Raw genomic sequence first — 18,621 nt, forward strand, 5'->3', positions numbered from 1 at the left:
AATCTTCTCATCTGAGTCAACTCACAATGCAAAAGCAACATGTGCCAAATCAGGATCCCAGAAGAGGAGGAAGATAAAGGAAACACTTTGCGCTTTTCGGGTCCATAATATTGGCAAAGGTAACACACAATTGTATGTATATCTATAGTTGTAGGAATGCTCATTTAGAAGTATCAACATGGTTCATATCTCGACTATGATTCTGGGTTTATTGAAGGCAAAATCTTTGTACCACCAATACCTAACAGAGCTTTACTCTCATAATGTGTTCTAAAACTGTTTGTTACAAATTTCAAATTCATGCAATCAATGCTCAGTGATAACCCAAGTGGGTAAAATCAAAGGCTCTACTTCCAAATAAATGTTTTGGTCCTAGTACTAGGGCTGGAACTCAGGGCCTGCATGCTATCCCTCAGTTTTTTTCACCCAACACTGGCATTCTATCACTTGATTCATAATTCTACTTCCAGCTTTTGGTGGTTAATTGGAGATAATAATCAGGTACTTTCCTGACCTTTGTGGCTTTGAACCACAATCCTTAGATCTCAGCCTCCTAAGTAACTAGGATTAAGGCATGAACCACTGGCACTGGGCTCCTAGAAGGTACTTTATTTAGTGAAGAGTATTATTATTTGTTGTTGTTAGACTAGACTTCTAGTTAGCAAGATCTTAATTAACTTCTTTTGTTCACTTCCAGTGTAGCAGATAAATTAGAGTTAGCTGTTGTTACCCCATGACTTACAAATTACATATATTTATGATTCTGGACATGAAATTGTGATTAAAGATTTCTTCTAATGTTTTACAATTACAATATATAAATATATAATTGTTGCTACACAGAACCTGAGGATGACAGCAGTAATGAAGCACAATCTGGTTAAAGTATGCATCATCTAAAGCAAATCCAGTGATGTGTAAAAGTTGTCTGAAGTCTACACATATTGTAAGGAGGCCAGATTTTGTCAAAGAGGCAGTGTTTGAGCCAATATTTTATTTAGGTAGAGAAAGTGTTTTGCTTTAGCCTCGGAGATGGCTTTATGTGGCGGAGGGAGATCACTGCAGACGGAAGCCAGGGGTTCACACTTGTTAGGCATGTTCTTTACTCCTCCAACTGAGCTATGTCCATAGCGCTTTGTGTTTTAACTTTAATTTTGAGATAGGGTCTGGCTGTTTTGTCTGGATGTCCTCAAACTTGTGATCCTCTATTACCCCAGAGTCTGGGATTACAGGCATGGACCACTCTGTCTGGCCAACAATGCGTTTGTTTTTTTTTTTTTTTTAAATTTTATTTTCACTTAACTAACCTAGTTTTCATTTTGAAAACCAAAAAAAAAAAAAAAAATGTCAAGGTCCACCAGTTCAGTATGTGATTACTTAAATTAAAATTGCACCTGCTTTGATTTTTGTGATTGTCTTCTACTGTTTACACAAACCTCATGCCAAGGAACTGGGGTCTAGTATGCTTTTGAAAATAAATTGTCTCAAAAGGTTTTTCAACATCCAGGAACTGTTCCTTAGGTTTTAATAAAACAGATGTTAAGCATGGAAATTCACCAGTGTAACTTTTTTTTTTTTTTAAGAAATAGCTCTCCCTTTCCATCTTCAAATGGTACAGTTTAGTGAGAGTCTGGGAAGCTCAGTTCTTCTTAACTATATACCTCAGAATGAATTTCACTTAGCAGTGTAGAGCTCTCCTCCTTTCTCTGCTTCCCACACTGGGCTTCGACATGCAAGCTACATGAATGAAAAAGGCAGTAAAATTTTAAGGAGAAGGACACAGTAGTTCTTCATGGTACACCTGATTGTTTTTCCATGTATTTCCTCCTTTCTATTAATGGGACTCTTCTTCCTGTATCACTTTTGACTCTCAATTCAAATCCTGTTGGACCATTGTCACTCTGCAACATCCTCTCTTTCTTGTGCCCTGTAGAATCTGCTCAGTCCAAGACAATAGAAAATGATGCATTCAAATATACCTGTGATAATCAGTCTTCAGACCGACTAGTAAGTGGAAGAAAATAGTAAATGGCTTTAAGCTACTCAGTTTTGAAGTGGTTCGCTGTGCATCATTGAATAGTCCAGACATTTCAAATGCATATATCATAATAGTTGCAAATTATTCCATCAGACAAGTTTTGGTGTTAGTGATCTCAGACATACCACTTACAATGGGTACAACCTTCAGTTTCTTCAGCTGTAAAATGCCAAGACAGCTCATGCCTGTAATCCTAGCTACTCAGGAGGCTCTAATCTGCCTGGGCAGAAAAGTCTGTGAGACTCTTATCTTCAATTAACCACCAGAAAACTGGAAGTGGTACTGTGACTCAAAATGGTAGAGTACTAGCCTGGAGTGAAAGACCTCAGGCACAGTGCCCAGGCCCTGAGTTCAACCCCATGACTGACAAAAAAAGATAGAAATAACTATAGAACCTACCCTGTATAGGCCATAAAAGAACTAGAAGAGAGAATGCATATAAAGTCTGTTGCAAAAATGCCAGGCATGTGTAATAGTCAAATCAGCATTGTTCATTATATTTCTTATTGATAAAAAATTCAGGAATGACAGAATGAGGATATTCCACAAAAGACATGAAATTCCTTTGCGATCTTCACCAACTAAGTTACAGAACTGGAATCAATGCTGAATTAAAAGGCCTACAAGTAAACAGTTAAAAACTAAGAGCATTTTATGAAATCATCGTTAAATCTTTATTGTAGAAATGTCCCATGAGTACGTAACATCTTAGCAGATAATTATACTTCTTCAGCTTCGTTTATGATTCCAAACAGCAGGGCATGATTTTTGAGCCAGGAAACTTACTGATGAGTAATCCAGAATTTACCTTAGCAATTGCAAGGGATAGCATTTCAAAAATTGACTATGCCACGGTTGGATTATACCAATGATGAATTGTCTCCTGACATGGACATCAGAAAGATGGATGACTTGTGGTCCAAGGTGGGCATAGGCAGTACTAACACTCAGATACACAGGAGGGGTTTGTGAAAGGATTAGATCCAAAGATATGACAGTATGAGGACACCCAAGGGACTCACAAGGACAACAAAGCAGGCTTGTCACCACTCCTAACCCTAAAAAGATCAAGGACAAGTACAGTATCCTGAACAGAGAAGGACATTATGTCAAGTAGAAATCCGCATGGAAGATAGGATCTAGGGGGAGCCTACTGGACTTCAAGGGACTCAGTACATTGAGGTCTTCTCCTCTGGCCTGCTCAGGTTCTCCAGGGCTGAGCCCCAACCTCAAGTCTGGGGGTGTCTATTGTGCTCTACATAGTTTTGGGAGAGGGGATGAAAAAAATGAAAGGAGGTTCTGTAGAGACAATCAGCCAGGGCATCGCAGGGCAAAAGTAGTGAAGATCAGACGTAGGAATCCTCGTGTTTAACAGAGTCATGTGTGGCTTAGAATTCCAGTCATCAGCAGACTGCATATATTGAGATGGTCCCATAAGATTATAATGAAATTATAATAAATTCCCATGACCCAATAGCATCATAGGCAGGATAATGTAGAACAATATATTACTCACAGGTTTGTGGTGATGTTCGTGTATATAAGCCTGCTACACTACCAGTCATATAAAAAGTACGTGTAATATATAATACTTGATAATGATCTGTGTATTTCCTATTCTATTCTTTTTTATGGTGATTTTAGGATATATTCCTACTTCTAAAGTAATAGGCCATGTTACACTGGCAGCAGCTCTCATATAACTCATGTTTACCTTGCCTCTTGATTGATTACATCAAGAGGCCATATTCAAATGATCCACTATCCAGGATTGTGTAAGCACATGCTTGACAGCATCAATGAATGATGAAGTCCTCAGAATATATCCTGTTATTAAGTGACACAAGGCAGTACTTGAATCGAATCATTTTAACCCAAGCAGCTTGAGAAAAAGGAATATTTAGTAGAATTCTTCTGGGATCCATTGAGAAAGGTTTTGTCTCTGTACCTGTTCCCCGTAAGGAAGCAATCCCGTTCTTCACTACTCTAATTCCGTTAGCATTACTCTTTGCAAGAATGACTCAGGTCCTTTCAGAAGGATTGATCTCACATAAGCTCTAACATCATGACCAAACCACTATCTGTTCATGAACAGCTGAGGAAAATGACAGGACTGGTTGGCAAAGAGGGAGAGTCTTACATATTAATATCTTTGCCTCGAACGTTTGATCTGGACACATTTGGGATATGGATGGCTTGATGGTCTCTAACACTCAACTATCTCCAACTTTGTCTTTTTTTTTTTTTCATCTCTTCTTGGATCAGATTCTTATGCCATCTGCTTCTAATCCTCTACCTTGTCTCCTTCTGAGTTTCTTTTTGGAGCTATTCTTTGCCTCTTGTAGTTAAAAATTTTAACTCTCAACTTGCAGTGTGTTTATTGGTCTGATAAGCTCTTGATTGTTTGTTTCCTCTCTGTGGTTGATTAAGTCACATTCTGAGGGAAAGAAAGGGAAACAACTAGCCAAGGATAAAACGTGGTGGAACATGGTGGCACAACTCAGTTCTCACCTGCTTCGATTTCCCATTATGCCCTGGAGCCCAACCAATGAAAAGAGCAGGGATGGGCAAGGAAAAAGCCTCAGTACAAAGCCCAGGAGAGGAGATATATAAGAAGTCTCACTCTCAGAACTCTGCCCTCTGAGAAGAATCCATCAGATTCTTCTTTGGGGTCCCTCTTCAGATGGTGAGTCTCCTCACTTTCCTTTCTTGGCTTTCCCTTCACTTTCAAATAAACTTACTCTGTTCACTTTATTTCCCCCTTTTAATTCTTTCATGGGCAGATAAAATGAATCCATCCTCCTAGATTGCATCCTTTCAGGGGGCAAGAGTCCAAGAATCTCAGGTAACTTTTGATAGTGCCACTCAGCATCTATGGGCATTAAGCACAGGTGAGTGGTACAGGTAAAAGGTTATGTTTGAAAGCTGAAAGGGAAACCAAGAAAGACATTTCTGCAAATCCACCTGAGGGTAAGCAGGACTGAAGGAAGGAAATGAAAGCAAGAAGCCAAAGATAACATTTAGCATGGAGAATGAAGGAGGATGGTTTCCACATAAACACGAGAAAGACAGGAGATGATGAGCTCCAACTCATCTTACAGTTTGGATCATAATTTACTCTAATTCCCTAAATGTGAGAAAAGTTAACATTTCAACCAGAGCGAGCACTAATGAAAGACAGGTTTCAAACTGGGTTTGATCTTTTTCTGATTTGTCAAAATCTGAAAGCCAGAAAACCCATCAAAAGGAGAAGAAACACATGTGTGACAGTTGCGAACTGGCGGAAGAATCCGTGTGGAGTCTACAAACCGTTGAAGCTCCAGCGTCCATTCTGCAGTGCAGGTAGCTAAGAGCTAAGTCAGCCTTGTTGTTCTGAGATCAAACATGGTGTGTGAACACCCACCCACAGTGGGTGTGGGAAGCAGCTCTGTGGGAAGGCCTTGTTAGAGAGGCCACACCTTCAAATTAAGGACGAAAGCCATGTATGCTGGGTGAATAAATGTTACATTTTTAAGGCTTATAGATGAAAGTGACTAGCTATACGTGAAATTTTTTTTTAATTACCAACGTAAGTATTGCAGGTATATCTTACATAGTACAGAGTGGTCGTAAAGTTACTTTGATTTGGAGGAGGCCACACCTCGTTAAAGGATTCAGCATTTTACCTGCATTGGCCTGTTAGGGTTTGGAAATACAAAATACAATCCAAACACAACATCTCTCATATATCAGCACTGGTGCCACCCGTTGCTTTTCTGTGGGTTATCTTGTGTTTACACTATTTTTCCTGAAATTAGTAAGAGTGATGACATTTCCAATTTGAAGTAGCACGTTGGTGTGTTCTATTAATAAACACCAACAAATGAGTTCCTTAAAGCAGATGCTTCAATCTCCTTCAATTAAAACTTGGCTCAAGTATTAAGAGTTAGGGTAGAAAGGACTTTTCTTATATATATTTATGGAGCGGAGACAAAATACCTTTTATAGAGAAACTCCCTTGCAGAGTGCTAGCCTTGAGTGAAAAAAGCTCAGGCCCTGAGTTCAAGCCCCGTGACTGACACAAAAAAACAAAGAAAATGGCCTGCTTTTGAACACCTGAACCCATATCCCTACCTCACATGACTTCTGATGAACTTTACTCTGAGTTGAGGAGTGTTTGTCACTTTGGTGTGCTTTTAATTAGCTAATGATGACTTTGTTGTTGTTGTTGTTGTTGGTCATGGGGCATGAACACTGGGCCTGCGTGCTGTCCCTCAGCTCTTAAACTCAAGGCTAGCGCCCTACCACTTGAGCCACAGAGCCACTTCCAGTTTTTTTTGCTTATCTGGTGCTGAGGAATTGATCCCAGAGCCTCATGCATGCAAGGCAAGCACTCTACCACTGAGCCAACTTCCCAGCCCCTAATGATGACTTTTAATTAGATAACAACATTGGTGTATGAGTTGTACACATGTTAATATGATTTCTTCAATTCACACATTTCGTTCTTCATAGTTTCTTTTTGAAACTTTGAACTCAGTAGCTCAAAGTTTTGTTTAAAAAGTTGAATTATTCTGCAAAAAATTACCTTATTGTGTTTTGTTTTGCAATGGTCTTTTGTAGAAAAGCTCTAGTTTAAAAAACAATAGAAACCAACACTGGTAGTGGTCTTGAGGCCATTTCTCCCTTAACTTCAGGCACTGATGATCTGTCCTTGTATTTGGCACACAGAGTGTTCCGTGGAGCAGAATTATGGCCAACATATGCCAAGGCACTCTTAATTAGAATGCTGGCAACTAAACGTAAGAATTAAATGGTACCATACCAGATTACAAATTGTATTTGTTATGTTCTGTTTGGCATGACTGCTTTGTTTATTAGAGAATGAGAGAGACCAGATCTGACTAAATGGCTTTGCTAAGAAGTCATATGGTCAGGTTTTTGCAAGCTGTAGTACAGGCAGCAGCTTTTATGGGTAAACATTCTGACTCTCCCTCCTATCAGCCCACAAAGCAGGCTGGGAATGCACCTGAAAGACCGCTAAATAAGTGATCATAGCTCTTTTCTAACTTTAACACTCTCTGGAGCAATGGAAGGAAACCATTTGTGAGCATTTGCTTTCAGAGAAGTAACCAACAACTTCTATGTTATGTGTTTCTAATGTAAGCTGGGGTTCACCCAAACATTGTTGGGGGCACCAGTCTGTAAAAATTGTTGTAGATCTCATTCTGCTGTGTTAGTGTAATGATAAAAAGTACAGATTCTGGACCTTTACTTGACTGATGTGACTTCTAGTTCCACCCATAGCTGGATATTTGGTCAACTTTCTTTGACTATTCCTGTCTTAGTTCCTTATTTTTAATGTAAGATAATCATTACGAAAGGGAAAAAAAACCCATCTTTTGCTGTCAGCTTTCTCTTGCTGTGACAAAATACCTGCAATGTATCAAGTTAAGAGGAAATACTTGTTATTGCTCATGGCTTCTGAGGCTTTGGTCCACTGTTCCCTTGGCTTTGTTGCCTTTGGACCTGTAGTGAGATAGATATCATGGTAGGAGTATGTGCTGGAGGAAACAGTTCATCTCATGGAAGCTAGGTTATGAGAGAAGAGAGAGAGAGAGAAAGAGACAGAGACAGAGAGACAGAGAGACAGAGAGAGAGACACACACACACAGAGACACAGAGAGAGACAGAGAGAAGAGAGAGAGACAGAGAGACAGAGAGAGACAGACAGAGAGACAGACAGAGAGACAGACAGAGAGACAGAGAGAGACAGACAGAGAGACAGACAGAGAGACAGAGAGACAGAGACAGAGAGAGACAGAGAAACAGAGAGACAGAGAGGAAGGAGCCAGAATCACAATATCACCATCTATGTTGAATTCTCCTGAATTACTGGAAAGTCTTCTTCACAATTTTCTTACCTCAACTAGAAATACTTCTCCACTTCCCACAACCAATACTACATGCTATAACCTTAAGAAAATGTTCTTATTTCCTAGGGCATTTTTGTTTATGTTTTCTGGCTCATGATCAGAAAAGTGACTAGAAACTTGTTGGTACAGCCTAACTTACCACATGCTGACCTATGGAAAAAAGTTTACCATTGGAATTTGTAACCAAGAAAAGAAAATTAGTTTTCACTTTGTATTTTTCTGTCAGGGAAGGTTTTTAATTGGATTTTGCTATCAAGGGTTCCTGTGACCAGTAGTTTAATCCTATCCCCATAGATATTCAAGATAATATTGCTTGGTTCGGATTAAAATTAAATGGGAAATAACCATTTCTATCGGTACACATCATTGGACAAGCCAATGGTAGAATAGTTTTGTGGCCCCGTCTGCATGGTAAACTGCATCAGATTTCAGACTTTCAACTGTATTTGCAGCAGTTATATTTATAAAGAAACTTCTGAGAACCAAAGGAATGTGGGATCTTAAAGGAGTTCTTAAACGACTGTAATTATATTTAAACAGATTCGGTGATTCGTGCTGCAGTACTGCCGCAAGGCAAAAGAAGAAACATGTCAAGAAGTACTTACAGCCTCCCTACAGAAACGACTTGAGACACTGAGTGTCTGTGACTGTGAAGGTATCTGAAACATCAGAGTTAAATTCTTTCAAAGCAATTACTTCATACTTGTTTGACTACTTGTAAGTTAAATTTCCAAAGGCACATTCTTATCCTTTCTGGGACCTTTACAATATGGTAGAACACTTTCTAGGTAGGAAATATAAAATCGAAGCCAATTTACTTAGCTGGGAAGAAGCTTGCATTTGTGACTCCAATTATTTTTAGAGTTTTCTTCCGGATAAAATTATTTGGGATATGAAAATAGGGAGTGGCTAACGTTTTGAAAAACCACTTTCAATTCAAGTTAGCCAATGCTTAACAAGTGCCCTTGAAGTTAAACCAAGGGGTGAAATTGTTAAGCAACTGAAAGCATAGCAAGAAAACAATAGTCAGATTTGATTTGGAGGAAGATTTCCAAGTTTGACAGTAATGCATAACACATGGCTGATCTTTACAGCTTTGAGGTTCAGAAAGAGAGGAGGGGGAGATAATTAGTTTTGCTTGAGAGAGGTAGAGGTGGGAATAAATCACTTTCCTTGGCTTTGATCCCATCCTTACAGCAATCAAGGCCAAGTAAGGTGAAGGTGCGTAGAAAATGGTAATATACAGAAACCTAGGGGAAATGTCTGAGTCCATTACAGTGGGCTTCATTTTGATCCTGACCCCAAGATACAAATCTAGCACTCACTTCCACAAAGAGGGTCAGAAACGCTCTTCGGTATACATTATATTTATTATAGGTTATCTGTGTTGTCCATAATCTTGAGGCGTCCTCTCTCCCTTTGGCTCCATTCTATTGCAAATACTTGGCAGTAGGAAAGGAAGGATTTTAAAGAAAGAACGCAGATCCGAAGATTTGTGAGAAGGTAGAGGTAGGGATTTTACACCATATCAATGGTAATAAGCAATAAAAATAACTGTGAATCTTTTAGTACTTTGTCTCGGACAGTTTAAATTCTTTCCCTCTATTAATTGACTTCACATTCTGAACCACTGTAGGAGTGGCTACTAGTTTTCTTATTTGACTAGAAAACCACTGAGGCATGGAAAATTTAAACAATTTACCAAGGGGGCTGGGATGATACATGACAGCTTTTCTTTGCCATATCAGCATTTTGTTGTTGGTGGTGGTATGGTGGTCCTGGGGCTTGAACTCAGGACCTGGGCCCTGTCCTGAACTTTTTTGCTCAAGGCTGGTGCTCTACTATTTTGAGCTACAGCTCCACTTCCAGTTTTCTGGTGGTTAATTGGAGATAAGGGTTTCATGGACTTGCCAGCCTGGGCTTTCTTTGATCTGCAATCCGCAGATCTCAGCCTCCTGAGTAGCTAGGATTACAGGCGTGAGCCACCACTGGTGCACAGCCAATTTTTTATTCTAATAAGATTATCAGTGAATATATATATATTTCCTTAGATAAGCTTATTTCGGAGTGATTTTCTTCTTAAATGTAGAAATTGACCATTGGAATGTAAATTGATGGTACTGTCTAATCTGACTACTGTTACTTATCAGAAGATACTAGTGACATTCTCAACTTGATTTCCTGAGTACGTTGATACTTCACATTTGCCTTGAATATCAAGCTTGCTTTTGGGTTCACTGAAATACCAGTTTGGGCCATGTTAGCATATCCCAAATGGGCTTATTAAGGCATGGTTGTGTCATGAATTGGCCAGGAAGAGGAGGTATAAATGTTCAAATCTTTTAACAATAATTACACAAAACAGAGGCAATATCTCTGGTTCAGTGATATCAAGCTAATCCATTTCCCTGAGGTCTATAGAAAATGTTCAAAAGTCTTGTTAATGAGAGCCTAGCAGTTAACTCTCACAGGGCAGTCATTTTTTACTTTTATTTTTATTTTTTGCCAGTCTTGAGGCCTGAACTCAGGGCCTGGGCACTGTCTGTGAGCTTCTCTTGCTCAAGGCTAACACTCTACCACTTGAGCCAGGGGGTGATTTCTGGCTTTTTCTGTTGATGTGGTACTAAGGAATCGAATCCAAAGCTTCTTGCATGCTAGGCAAGCACTCTACCTCTAAGCCAACTTCCCAGTGCCTCAGTTTGAGTTTTTCAGGCAGGGTCTCACTATGGAGGGGCCAGATTGCCTTAAAACTTACAATCCTCTAGTAGCATCAGTTTTTAAAAATCTTAGCCAAGATTAGTTATATGAGAAATTTCATCATGTTATTTCTACACATACTTCCAATAGATTCCAGACACACTCACTACCCCTCATCTGTCTTACGTTCCTTTCCCCTTCTTAAACCCATTCCAAAGTTGGTTATCTGTGGTCACTTTTACTCCTGGCTACTCAAGAGGCTGAGATCTAGAGCATTTGTTTTTTGAAGCCAGCCAAGATAGGAAAATTCATGAGACTCTACAATTAGTCATAATAATAAAAATAAGACTGGAAGGAGAGCATCCTCTGAGCAAGGTTTAGGCTCCACTTGGATAAAGAACCTGGATTAGTTTTACTTTACCTGACCCTCTCCTTTCGCCTTCCCCTTTCCACGTGTTCCTTCTCCAGAAAACCCTGTTTTACCTTCCATTCCTACCTAGTTTTCCCCTCTACCATATATTAATTATACAAAAGGCTTTCACCATGGTACTTTATGCATGCATGTATTATATTTTGATCTCCATTTCTACTACTTTCCTATTAACCAATAACTTTCAGTGAATTTCCTATGCCATCTTGGTTCATGAAGCAGTTATTTTGATTCTATTTTTCCTGTATTATTCTCTTTCTCCCTGTAGTCATAGCCTCAAACATAGCCTCACATTTATGATCATGTTCTTTCTAAATATGTATATATAAATATGGGGGAAAATTATAAATGGGTATGCATTGGGTGAAAGCTGAGATTGAGGAGAAAGAATGAGAAAGAAACAACACATCGAGACAGATCACATGCCTTTTTATCTATTTACCACAGACAGAATCATCTCTGCAAAGGAGTCAGATATATATTTATGGATATAGATATGTATATATATTTATATATATATATATATATATATATATATATATATATATATATATATATATATATTCCTTCATTGAAAAGCAGCACTCTCCTTAAATCTCTCCTTTGGCTTTTGTTGTGCTCATGAATTCCTCTACATTCTTATCACATCTGTATCCCGGGGTAGAGCTGCTTTGCAAGTGTAACTTCAAATGAATGCATTGATTTGCATAATTTGTGCCTATGTTTTTCCAGCTTGCATAGAATTTGGTTGATGTTGTGTTTGTGATTTTCAGATCTCCTGATACATACAGCTCAAGTTCATTCTTTGTGAAATTGAGGAGAGAGATGCAGTTGGGAGAGAACCATGAAAAGGTGACCTTATCAAGATGCACTGTACTCTCAATTTGACATATTGGATTTTAAATCCTTTTGTAAAACTACTTAAAGATAATAAAAAGTAAAAAAGAGAAAAGTGCCCATATCTTCCTTGCTATTGGAGGTGGTGTGAACTGGTCAGGTTTGGGATATAACCAAGGTGATACTGGCTGGAGCTTTGGATATAATGGAGAAGGCTGGTGAGAGAGTCAGGGGTTTTCCATTGACAGTTGGATGGAGGGCTTTTGGACATGATTTTTTTTTTTTTGCTAGTTTTGGGCTTGAACTCAGTGCCTTAGGCACTGTCCCTGAGCTTCTTTTGCTCAAGGCTAGCACTCACAGAACCACCTTTGGCCTTTTCTGTTTTATGTGGTACTGGAGACTCGAACCCAGGCTTCATGCATGCTAGGCAAGCACTTTACCAGTAAGCCACATACCCAGTCCCTGATTTATTTTTACTCTTTCCAAAATTTATCCATTAAATTTACTTTTTATAAGTACTTCTTTTTTTTAAATTACCTTACATTGGTTATATAGAGATTTCATTGTTTCATTTGGATACATTAAATTTGATATGACTATTAAACTTCAAGTAAAGATATCAAGTAGTCAATTTTGCTGGATAGAAAGGTTTTGTGTAAGAATGTCTTAAACTTACATACGTGTACAACATTGTTTTCTTGAGTATTTTATATGTATTTATGTTTTATATTGAAGTAACAACCCATATATTGCTGGAATGTTTCATATTAATAATCCGATGGTACCATCTGCTACCTTATTGTTCACTATATATGTTAACAACAATAGTCCTGGCTTAAGCCATCTGAATCTTCACTCTAGAAGCACTGAATGTTCATAACCCACTGGCTAATGGTGCTGTGGCCATATTTTCACAAATCAAACAGTCAGCAAATAGGATATCGTGCACAGCAGTTCCCCGAATTCAGAACAGAGAATCGAAGGCTTGTTTTCAGTTTTTGTCTTTGAGGAAGTGAAAAGTTCTACCGGCTGTGTTGACAGATTTGAGATGGATAATTCTATTTTGGCTTTTGCAGGTGATCAAAGTTTTGGTAATGTAAACTAATTGGCTTCATTAGAGGTGCTGTGTTTTTATTATAAAAAGAGAGAATTTAATTAATTTTAACGACATATTAAATAAAACTTTACAAGGCCAACAGTGATGACCTAATAGGCATCTTATGATTAATTATGAGTAGCTGTATTGAGAATATTAAAGCAGATGCTTTGACTATTGTTGGATTTCACTTTTACAGTAGTAGGTGGGAGTCTGCAAGTGTTTCATTTCTTTTGAACATAAACACGTTGACTGCACAATATGATATTAAGCTAAGGATGTGTTCGGACCACTATTCATAACTTTATTTATAGGCTTTGCGTATAGTTTTTTTTGTGACATATATGCACTTTTTTGTGTGTCAGTCATGAGGCCTGAACTCTGGGCCAGGGCGCTGTCCCTCAGCTCTTCAGCTCAAGGCTAGTGCTTTACTACTTGAGCCACAGCACCACTTCTGGCTTTTTCTGTTTATGTGGTGCTGAGGAATCGAACGTAGGGCCTCATGCATGCAAGGGAAGCGCTCTACCACCGAGCCACCTTCCCAACCCATGCACTCTTTTATATTAAAAATGTTCCGGGTTTATTTTGATCCACTATTATGAATTTACTGGAAGCAAAAGAAAAAACAAAGGAGCAATAACCACGAAGGCCTGTGGTTCTTTTTCATAGAGAAAAGCATTTCAGAAATCATCACACTGCCCTGTTCTTTTGAATATGGATTCGATGCCTATAAAATGTTCAGGCCTGGCCATTTCACCAGTCTCTTCTCATGGAGCTTGTTTGTGAGGCCTACATAAACACTCAACTGCAGCGAAGGTGAGGGGGAGGGCGGGGGGGGGGCAGTGTCCTCTCACCCAGTTCAGGGTCAGGAAGCACAATACCTGCTTTCTGCTTCAGCCTTTCGGATGAATTCACTATTCCTGTGCTACTTAGCACATCACTACCGTTTCCTATGCCAACCATCTTACATTTCACTGGCTTAAGATATATGGTTATCATAAAAGGGTATTTTTCAAAGCATGAGGTGAAAATATCAGGTCAACATTTAGAATACTAAATGTCATTCTTGTTGTACTTAAGATGGTTTTACTATGTAGCCCGGGCTGTCCTCCAACTCATAACCCTCCTGCTTCTGCCTCCTGAGGGCTGAAATTACAGTTATGCCCAACCACACCTGGCTTAGAAGTCAATTAAAAATAATTATGACTCATTAATGAATCTAAAAGGATTAAGAGGGAAGATGAGTGACAGCAGGGAATGTGTCTTTATATGGTTCTGAAATAATGCATGGGACATGTGGACCTTAGGATATCATCACAGAAAACAGGTGAACTCTGACCTGGCTTTGTATGATGTAGTAATTCAAATTACTACAAAATAATTATGCTCCTTGACTACAACCTAAAAGTGTAAGGCTCCAAATATATACACGCACTTTTCAGCAGGACCCTGCCCCCATCTTTGAGACTTTGTTGGACATGAGAAAATGTTCTCTCCTCTTTGTGTTTATTACTAATATGTACCATGTGAGAGGTTGAAATGATTGCATGCAAAGCAGAAATACCTTGAAATGACTGCCCTGGCTTCTCCTTTTGTTTCTCTTCCTCTTCCTTTTAGCTGGAGCTATTCTATTTACCTTTATTCGTTTGCCTAGGCCCAGGGTTCTGGACCAAACACTCCCCGGATCATATTTAAGAGTCTCCAGCTGGATGCACTGTAGGCCAGCCGTGTCTAAAGCAATTTGTTTTCTTCTGTTCTGGACCCAGCACACATTCAGTTCTCATTTCATCAGGACCAATCCAGATCTCTTGCTCTGTTCTTGTGTTCTGCTTTGACACTTGTCTAAAGTCATGGCGGGTTGAGTTTCTCTCCTTGCCTTTCTGCTGGCCAGACACCCAGTCCCTTTGCACCACACTGCCTCACTTCTCAGGAAGTATCCCAGGTCTGTGTCCACCCTTCTCAGCCAGTCTCTCTCATTGCTTGCTTCAGATATTACTGACAACTACTCCTGGGGCCTTAGGAGATGACCTGTGAAGCCAACAGGTTTCTCGAATGTCTGGTTTCTGGGTCCCCTGGACTGATGCAGTCTGGGCCAGCTTTTCATGCTCTCTTTGTTGATGAGTTTCTTTCTGATGCAAAATTTCCCTCACAATGCCTTATGAGCTCAAAAGAGTTTAGTATTCTTAGGAATTCACAAATGCACAACCAAGATGATCAAGATCCCCAGATCCAGAACAGAATGTTAAAAAAACTCAGCGAGCAGATATACACTATCTCTCAAAACAAAACAAATGAAACAAAAACAACTGGGAAAAGACCAGCTGCCTAAACAATGAAGCATTTGTATCAAAGTCTTCATGAGAAGGGACACAATTTGCAAGGTCCAAGGAATATTGGTCATTGACACGGGGACATTGGAAAAGAACATGAGAAAGCTAGTTAAATATACTTTATTAACTAGTTTAATCATAATTAATAACAACTGTTGTCCCTTCTCTCCAAACAGGCCAAAGCATGCTTTTGTTGGTCTCTAGAAATACCAGATGGTGAAATGAACATCAACACAGAGATTGCAGTCTACTTACTTGAATGAATACTTTGATGGTAAATGGGTGCTTTTGGCAATTCTTGAAAGGTAATGGCTTCCTTGCTATCTTACTCCATTTGGAAACGTACTAATTGGGATGGAATAGCACATAGTTGGAAAATCTGCAGACCTGTGATGTGAGTATAATTCTATTGATGAGTGATTTGTTCTCAAGATTGGGGGGGGGGCTTCTAAAAGATCCAAGTAGAGTCTGAAAAAAAGTACTCAATTTATTTTTAGCAGGGGGAAAATAAATTCTTGTGGACTGCAAAATTTAGGGACCTAATCAAATAAACATATGAAAAAGGTTTTTGCTGCCCTCTGCTGTCAGTTTCTAAAAGAAACTAAGTAAAATTCGACAAGGTCAATTGGTTGGATAAATTGGTTGATTGGTGGGGAATATAATTGTCCGAATCTAATTTTGCCACGTGGCAGCACGAACACGAGTGCTTACGTCATGTTCTTCAATGATGCTTGGCAAAACGAAGCAACCAACACTAGTGAAGTATGGAAGGTGTCAATCTTGTGATTCCAGAACTACTGAATGAGGAGGCATCAGTGCTTCAGTTTTAGCCACTGCTGTCTAGTTTACCATTTTTCTAAATGTTTTTTCACAGTTACTCTTTAGTAACGTGTAAATTAGGTGAAACATTCATAGTTAATATAAGCAAAACTTTCAGAACACATGGATGCATGCTTATTGCAGCACAACTCCAAGTTGAAATGCTCTTTGCATTCTGCCATGTGAAACGAAAGCAGGACATCAACACCATTCCTTGCAACTGGGGCCCTGGACCTGTTTCATTATTTCCCATTTAGTTATTTCAATTACCACGAAACAGCAGCAGGATGGCATTGCTATAATGCCCACTTCATAGATAACAAAGCCGAGCCAAAGAGGTGCCAGGTAACTTGACAAAGGTGACACTACTAATTACATGACAGGAGCCGTGTCATGTGATTCTTGGGTACAGGAGAACACAAAAAAAGAAGGAGGATCTTATGAAATTCGAATGCACATGATAGTGAGGATTTTACTGACTGTGTGCGCACATTCATTTCATTCCTATTTTTACCTGCACCTAGACTCTGGAAGGCTGAATCTGCACACACCCATAACCAACCTGCAATGCTCTCTACTCTATTTATCATTAGTGCTCTACCACTTGAGCCACAGCTCCACTTGTGGCTTTTGGCCAGTTGGCCAAATTGGAGATAAAAGTCTCAGGGATTTTCCTGCCTGGGCTGGCTTCAAACCTCCATCTTCAGATCTCAGCCTCCAGACTAGCTAGGATTACAGGCATGTATCACTGGCGCTCATCTGTCTCTGTTCAGCAATGGAGTTCTGTTTCCTCTGGTGGTGTCCTCTGGGAGGTGTGTACTTAGGCTTATCTTTACTGAGTGTGTTCTGATTGTCTCCATGCGTTCAACTGCATTATTTCAGCGCTGCTCTAGAAAACTTTTGAGTTCTGGCCAGATTTTCATCATCTTCATCAACGCGCATGCGCGCGCGCACACACACGCACACGCACACACACACACACACACACACACACACACACACACACACCACTTTTCTCTGGCTAACTCAATTTCACATTTGAAGTATCTGGCTGTTGGTAACTCTAGAGTCGTATATCACAACCTCCTTGCATTTCTCATTTCCTTCTTAAGTTTTTGGCCCTTTTCTCAGAGTCAATAGCACAAATGGTTCAGCACCCCAAAAATCATCGTGCCAGAAATGCCTGGAACCATGAAGAACTTCCCTAGGCCACGCTCTTGCTTATAAGCCCTCGACAAAACCCTACCTCAGTGTCCAGAACACCCCGCAGACCGCACCCCGCACCCCCTTTCCCCTTTTCCGCATTGAAGTGACTTGCAGAGTGAACACCATCCTTGACGTTTACCATAAAACCGTCTTACCTGACTCTTGGAGTGGGATTCCCCGTGACCCTACACTCCAGGTAGACTCGGCTTCCTTCGGCCACTTCTTGACTCTTGAGCTTCTGGATGAACCTGGGCGCCGAGCGCACGTGGAGCCCGTTTTGTGGCTGCAGGTGCGTGAGGCGGTGGGGCGGCTGCCTGCCCGGGTAACAGGGTCTGGCCTCCATCTCCTGCTGCTCTTCGGTGGGGCTCTGGCTGGCTGTGGCACTCATCAGGGCCGAGGGCTGAGTTTTAGGAGACAGGTACCCACTGTCTGGGGATGAGGACTCCCCGTTGGGGCTCCGGTTTCTCGGCTTGGCTGCTTCCCTGAAGATGGATGTCAGCTCCTCGATGAAGTTAGCGGCCTTGTCGCACAGCTGGCTCTGGGGCCCGGCCTGGCTTGGAGGCGCAGGCTTCGGCTTTGCACTGGGGCTGGGAAATTTTGCCCCACGTTTCTCAGATCTGCGCAGGCTCCGGATATAGCTGGGGCTGGCAAGCAGGGGTGAGAGGGCAGGTTTTCTTCTAGAAGCAGGTGAACTGATGCTTTCAGCTTGCTCCACTGCCAGAGGCTGAGCGGGGGTTGGCCTGCGATCTGGAGGCCTTGCAGAAGAGGTCGGCTCGGCCAATTTGATCTCCTCCTCCTCCTCCTTCTTCTCCTCCTTTGCGCACAGGCTGCCCGGAGAGCTGTTGAGAATCTGTGAGATCTCCTTTTCCGAGTCGAAATCCTCGGTTTCAGAGCTGGCTATAGCTCGGCGGGCCAGGTCGAGACTCTTGTTTATCTCTTCCTGACTGAGAAAAGCAGAGAGTCCTGGGAAGTGGTCCACATTCTTGCTTTCCTCCTGCACGTCGGATAAGGAATCGTAGAAGGAGTCGTGGGAGGAAGTCTCTGACATGGCTGAGCCGTCTTCATATACTCCCTGCCTTCAAGACGAAGGCTAAAGGCTCTGCAGCCGGTTTTCTTCTTGCGTTCTGAAAGACAGCAGTTACCATGAGCAGGCATAGTTGTTGAGATGTAGGAAGGAATGGTTTTCATTGGGACATTTTCACACATGCAAATAATATACTTTGATCATATATATATATATATTTGATGCTGGT

The 18,621-nt window shown here is 40.5% G+C and overlaps 1 protein-coding gene across 2 annotated transcripts in view; it reads right to left on the minus strand.

The window, feature by feature from the left end:
- The window catches only part of Palld (palladin, cytoskeletal associated protein), a 330,283-nt gene extending 311,867 nt beyond the window's left edge, over positions 1 to 18,416 (minus strand). For both annotated transcript variants that reach the window (XM_042700109.1, XM_042700102.1), the window contains exon 1: positions 17,524 to 18,416. In XM_042700109.1, coding sequence (XP_042556043.1) covers positions 17,524 to 18,416 — 893 coding nt within the window. The remainder of the gene's footprint in view (positions 1 to 17,523) is intronic.
- Positions 18,417 to 18,621: the final 205 nt, after the last annotated feature.

Source organism: Dipodomys spectabilis, unplaced genomic scaffold, assembly GCF_019054845.1.
Source record: "Dipodomys spectabilis isolate Male_0828 unplaced genomic scaffold, ASM1905484v1 ptg000009l, whole genome shotgun sequence".
NCBI classification, from domain to species: Eukaryota; Metazoa; Chordata; class Mammalia; order Rodentia; family Heteromyidae; genus Dipodomys; species Dipodomys spectabilis.